Genomic DNA, 6,371 nt, shown 5'->3' with positions numbered 1-6,371 from the left:
AAGGAAGGAAGGAAGGAAGGAAGGAAGGAAGGAAGGAAGGAAGGAAGTTTGACTTGGCACACTGGAAGAACATACAACATTTGGATAGAACATCTGCATTTTCCTTCCAACGAGCAAACAATTTAAAAGGAATATATGCATAAATACACACATGTATAAAATAGCATGAAATGATTTACACTTGATTTTCCGAGAGCCGTTTTCTGCCCATATTTACAAGGCGGGGCTCCATTTGCTAGTTGTACATCTGTTCCTTTCACGTGACATTCTCACAAAGCTCCAACATCTGGTCAAAATAAACCTCCTTCAGGTACCTGCTTAACTTTTCACATGTCAAAATCCCTTCCCCTCCGAAGATCCCCTTTCCCCCACTGCTGCAGTGTGCGGATCGCTCCTTTCTTGACTGCTCGGTTAATGACCCTGCCTCATCCATCCCAAACAGAACAAAGCCGCTCTAAACATGAGCGGGCGACCCCGGCCCTTCCCGACTCATCCGTCCCAGCCGCCCCTGGCTCCAGGTCTCCCCTCTTTAGGAGAGCGCAGCGGGTCCCCTTCCAGCGCAACTCTGTGCGTGGAGATCTCGCACGGCAGCGAGCGGGATAGCAGCATCCCCGAACTCGGCAGTGTTGCTCCAACATTGGTAAAGCCACATAATGAGTGCTTCATTATCCAAACGCGATACCGTTATTTTTTTCTCCTATTGTTAACTGCTGTTATCATCGCAGCGCTGTTGATTTCCGCGTGGTTCGTCAGGACAATTTCAGAGAGAAACGCGTCCTTGCACGGCACGGGAGAACTTTCACGAAGTTGCTGCAAATATATTACGACATCTTTCTGAAGGCAGTGAGGAAATGTTGCTCCCCACAAGAGCCCAGCCTCAACAAGAGGGTTCGGAGCTGCTAAGCGGGCAGAGACCGAGACTTGCGGTGTGGACATGCAGCTTTCTTCCTGCTTTGAATGTTTGGTTTTGTTTTGCGTTTGGTTCGGACTTTCGGATGGGTGCTATTGTCACTGTTATATTTCCGCTGCTTTATTGTTCCCGTTCTGTAAAACTCGCAATCTCGGACGCTTTTTTTTATACGCGGCCTCTTAGCTGCTTTTAAAAAAGAAAAGGGGACATTTGTACTCGTGATTGTAACCTGCTCCACCTTCCAGTGACCTGCCAAATGCTCCTGCGTATTTTATAGACATCTGGGAATTCCATACATGCCTTAAACTCCAATTACACACCTTCTTCAAAGGACACGTGCTTTGATTTGCCAGGAACATTAAGTGGGCTGAAGCCGAGAGAAGCTGGTGCACGAGTTAATGCGAAATACATCCTGTGCCATGTTTACTGCGGGCAGCTAACGCTGTGCGGCAAATAAAACGAGTCCTGGTGGGACGTGGGTGCGGAAGCCTCTTTTTTCCCCTCAGCCACCCGCAACTTTCTGCGGGGTGGCTTTCCACTCCCACTACCCCAAGACGCCTGTCGATGGCGGAGCGCTCCGTTCCCTGCCGGGGCAGGTGAGGGCTGCGCCTTAAGAGCTGCGGCTGGGCTCTAGGGGGGTCGTGCAGGGAACGGAGCCCCTTCCCCACCCCTCTCCGGAGCTACGGGACCCAGCGGTAGCTCTCGGCGAGCGGCAGGTGCCGGCGCTGCCGGCGCCGCAGGTGAGCCCCTCTGCTCCCGGAGCTTTCCGCGTCGTTTCCTTGATTTTTGTACCCTCCTCTCAACCCCCCACCCCGACCTCGCGTTTGTTTGTTTTGCTTAAAATTACAGATGCAGGGAAAACCGCCTGACATCATGGGAGCGGGACAAGCGTGCGCTTTGAAGGGCTCCTGGGCAGGACTTCAAGTGAAATCATACGCCTGGGAGGAACCCGATACCGGCCTGGAGAAAGCAGCGGGGCGGCCCCTGCCAAACCGAGGAATGCGCGAGGCCAGCGGCCGGCGCCCCCCGCCCCGCAGGAGGCGCAGCTCCGGGTCCCTCTTCTCGTTCTGCTCCGCTCCCAGCACTCCGGGACCGCCGGTGCGGCCGGGCCGGGGAGGTGAGCGGGGAGCGATGGGCCCGGAGCTCCTCTCCGCGCGGGTTCGCGTGTATGTGAGTAAGTGGGACTCCGGTAGCGGTGCCTCGGAGAGAGAAGCAAAATCAATCAGTACTTCCAAAGTTAATTTGCTGATTGCGAGAATGTTTAAAATTCCCAGAAGACGAATTAATATTCATCAATATATTTTTCCCCCTTTGAGGAAGCCTAACTCCAGCTTAATCACTTTTGGCTCAAGCTCTAGGAGAGCCAGGCCTACGCAATCCCCAGCTCCAAACCAGGAAAGGTCACATTTGTGTTTTTCAATCGGGATTATCTCCTTTTAGTGAAGCGGAGGTGGCATTCAGCAGCAGGGTGAGAAAACGCGGGAGCCCACGGTAAGGCGGGTGTCCCCAGGGCCGTGTGGTACCCACGGACAGCTATGGGGGATTTTCTCACCCGCTGCACGCAGTTTGGCGACGGAGTCAGTCCAGTTGGAGTTCAACAAGCGGAGCTGCTCCGGATAGCTCGGCCCGTTTCTCTGGGTTAGCAGAGCGTGTCTCACGGCTTCGTAAACGCGTCGGGATCCTCGCCTCGTATCCCGCAGGTAACCCCGCGCTCAAAGCGCAACGAGCATCCTTTCTCCCCGTTCATTTCCCAATCTGCTTCATCCTAAACGAGCCACTCTCCCTAAAGGAGCCCTTTCCCTCCTTTGTGATTCTGTCCCGTAAAGAACCCTGACTCCCCCTCCCCGCTCATGTCTCCCAGCCCCGCTGCCCCTCTGCTCCCGCAGCCACACGTTACCTCCCAGCGGTGACCCACAGCGGGACGAGGATTCCGGCGAGGTGCAGAGGAGCAGAGGGGCCGCGGGGGAGGCAAAGCCCCTCGGGAGCTCACAGCGGGTCCGCGACCACCGCGGACCCCATTCAATTTCCACGTCCTCGCTAATCCGGCAATACAAACAAGCGCTGCGGGCTCTCTACTGTAAACATTGCTCACTGGCCTAAAATATGCACGATATTAAATTCATTAGACTGTTATGTCAGCAATAGAAGGTAATATGGGGATATGGAAACAAAAACATTCAAGCAATAAAGTCAGCTGAACCTGGGCTATGCAAACAGGCTCTGCTTTGAACAAACGCCCCATCCTCCTTGCCCTGGACACCGGCTGAGTCCCGGCTGCCCGACCCCGGCTCCGCAGGGGGCTCTGCGAGGTTCCCGGGAGGCACTGCGCACCCGCGCAGCCTCCGCGGAGGAGCAGAAAGGGGGATAGGGGAGCCGGGAATTGAGCGAGGGACAGCAGAGGAGGAATCAGCTGCGGGCGTTAAGGGCTGGGGGTGTTTTTTTTTTCTTGGTATTTTTTGTTGCTGTTTGAGCATCTTCCTCTTTTCACCTTCCTCCTGAGCCCTCAGGTCTGGAGATTTCCTCTCTCTTACACGGGGGTCTCGCCGCGCCCTATGTGTAGAAGAGAAGAGGGCGGGTTAGCGCATCCCCGTGTGTTGCACAACGAGAACGTGATCGCCACTCTATATATTATATGGAAGACCCTAGAGAGCAAGAGCAGTCAGACATCACTTCCACCGGAAAACTCCACTCGCTAGGCACTTCCCTATTGCAAACTCACTTTCTCTTTGCCTGCGAATGGACGGATCTCTGCTTAAAACAGATACCTTTTGCTGAAGGATATGGGCAAAGCCGCTTGGGGATGGGCTCCTGCCTCCCACCTGGGGCACGGACAGGGAGGAGGGAGTCCACCGTGCCCCAAAGCCTCGGTGTGCAATAATAAAGCTGTCCCAATAAATAAAGCGCCTGTGTCTGTCAGTAGCCGGTTTATTTTCGTTTTTCGCCTGGTTTGTTTATACTGTGGCCCCTCTCTCTTGGGTGCCTTTAAGCCCAACAAGAGGGTGTTTATCTCCAGCTCCCAGCCGGAGTTCTCAGAGAGACCAAACCTGAAGGTTGTTAAAATTTCAATCATATTTCTTTATTGCAGAAAAATAATATACAATGATATTTACAAAACAATCATAAAAATAGGAATGCATTTAGACACCGGATCTATTTGCATTTTAACATGGGTCATCAATAAATAAATAAAATGTTTATTTTTTTTTCTCAGAGGAAAAATAATAATAATTAAAAAAAAAAATTAGGAACCGGGTATATAACAGCTCGAGCCCAGCTTATTCCCCCCTAAAAAAAAACAAAAAAACAAAAAACAAAAAAAAAACAAGTTTTCATCTCTACAGGGATACTTTGGTTGGGTGCTTGCTTTCATTCAAGAATGAAGTAAAGTCCACAATAACGTACTTCCTCTCCTCAGTGGCTCATAGGCACGACCTCTTGGGAATGCATGCATTTAAAAAAAAAAAAAAAAAAAAAAAAAAAAACCAAAACAACACAAACAAAACAAAAAAAAAAAACAAAAAAAACAACAACAACAAAACAAAACAAAACAAAAAAAACCAACAACAAAAAAAAAACACCTAAAACCAGGCAAATTTAAAAAAAGAAAAGACGGATTCCAACATTCTTCGTCAAAATTAAAAAAAAAAAAAAATTGGAACTCTTCAGACTTCTATCAGAATGCAGAGATGTGTGGATTGTACCGACGCCCACCGGATAGGCACTGTCCAAGCCCTCGGCTCTTTCACTTTCCTTAAATGCTCCCCACGCCCTGCTTTCACTTTGGATGCTGCTCTTTTAATTTCCAAGAAATTCTTGGCACTTTTTTTTTTTTTTTTAAGACAAGAACAACAACACAACACGGTATCCAACTTCAGAGTCTCTAGATTGTCCATTTTCTCCTTCTGTGGGAACAATGTAATCTGCAAAAACCCAAAGAGGGCGGAAAACTCGTTACTGACGATGAAAGGTATGCGCAGAGCCCTCTACACCTCTCTGTCTCCGCAAACACAAGCACGGTGAGAGCCTAAAGGATGCGAGACGCGTGCCCGTGCTGTGCCCGCGGTGCGGCGGCTCCGGGACTCCCCACGGCTGCTGAGGCAGCGAGGAACGCTCCATGGGCCTCGCGTGGGTCCTCGCCCGAACACTCGCGGCCGGGAGCCACCCGCAGCCCCGCAGCGCAGCGCTCAGGCCGCATTCGCCCCGCGTCCCCGCCCGCAGCCCACCCACCCCCGCGGCAGCGCCCCGCCGCTCGTGGGACCTCCACATGAGGTGGCAGCCCCGCGTAGCGGCCCCGTTCTCCCCGCTGCAGGCCGGGCGCCTCGGGACTCGCAGGCCCCCTCCTCCTTCTCCCCCCCCCCGGCACGCGTGGCCGACTCACGACGCGGCCCCCGCGCCTCTCCCCGCCGTTCTGGGGGTCCCCGCCTTACCTAGGGCTCCTGCCGGGGGGATGCGTGGGGGAGAAAGCCGCCTGCTAGTGGGATGCGGACATGGACCAGGCGCCCTCCATTCTCCACACCGAGAAGGCGTAGCTGAGCCGCTCGTGGGCCACATAGCTGCAGCTTGCCATCTTGGAGTCCAGCTCGTCGCTCTGTAAGACCTGGTAGAGGAAGTCGATGTACCTGGCCGCCAGTTTGAGGGTCTGGATCTTGCTCAGCTTGTCCGAGGGCAGCGTGGGGATGATCTTCCGCAGCGCGGCGAAAGCTTCGTTCAGGGACTGCGTGCGCTGCCTCTCCCGCACGTTGGCCATGACCCGCTGGGTCTGCAGCTCCTCGTAGGACTGCGGGCTGCCGCCGCCGCTGCTGCTGCCGCCGCCGCCGCCACCTCCCACGCCCGCCCCGCACTTCTTGCCCCGCTTGCCTTGCGCCGGGCTGCAGGGCTCGTCCGCGGCCCCGACGGCGCCCCCGGCGCTGCGCCGGCTGGAGCGGCGCTTGCGGCCCCCCCTCTTGGCGCTGGGCAGCTGCTGGCGGTCCGGCTCCTCTTCGCTGTTGCTCAAGCTGTCGTCGGCGGGGGAGACTGGCGAGTTTGACTCGTCCTGCTGCATCATCTCTGGGGGGAGACGCGAGAAGCGGGCCGGGAGGGGGGGGAGGGCAGGGAGAAGAGGGGGGCACCTAACCCGCCAGCTCCCCCTTGAGCGGCTGCTTCGCTGGCCTGCGAGGAGAAGGAGGAGGAGGGAGGGAGGGAGGGAGGACCTCACTTTGGGGGGAGGGGGGATGGCATCGGGATCCAAGAGGAGGAAAAAAAACGCCGAGCAAAAAAAAAAAAATTAAAAAAAAATCCCTCCCGATCCCTCCTTGGAGCCCCTTCGAGGTGTCTGGGATTGGGAGAAAGTTGAAGACTTGGAGGTTCTTATAGCTCCTGCTGGCGGAAAGTTTGGGGGCAGCAGTGTCATTGGCCTGACGTGGAGAGGAGGGACTTTTGCTGAGTTTTATAGGAAAGTTTCCGCTTCCCCCCCTCCACGCCC

At 54.4% G+C, this 6,371-nt stretch overlaps 1 protein-coding gene across 2 annotated transcripts in view; it reads right to left on the bottom strand.

Annotated features, from left to right (window-relative positions):
* The window catches only part of TWIST1 (twist family bHLH transcription factor 1), a 10,320-nt gene extending 4,366 nt beyond the window's left edge, over positions 1-5,954 (bottom strand). Inside the window, exons 1-2 of one of the 2 annotated variants that reach the window (XM_042890712.1) lie at positions 5,338-5,954; positions 4,460-4,830 (exon numbers count right to left, since the gene is read on the bottom strand). In XM_042890712.1, coding sequence (XP_042746646.1) covers positions 5,382-5,954 — 573 coding nt within the window. In that variant the 3' untranslated portion in view covers positions 4,460-4,830; positions 5,338-5,381. Of the gene's footprint in view, positions 1-4,459; positions 4,831-5,337 lie in introns of those variants that run through there. The other variant, XM_042890714.1, reaches the window with a different exon arrangement.
* Between the last annotated feature and the right edge of the window lie 417 nt (positions 5,955-6,371).

This window comes from Lagopus leucura, unplaced genomic scaffold (assembly GCF_019238085.1).
Source record: "Lagopus leucura isolate 7727_CA_CO unplaced genomic scaffold, USGS_WTPT01 25-24_obj-0_obj, whole genome shotgun sequence".
NCBI lineage: Eukaryota > Metazoa > Chordata > Aves > Galliformes > Phasianidae > Lagopus > Lagopus leucura.
Note: the sequence above shows the minus strand (reverse complement) of the source record. Positions and strands in the feature narration are given on the sequence as shown.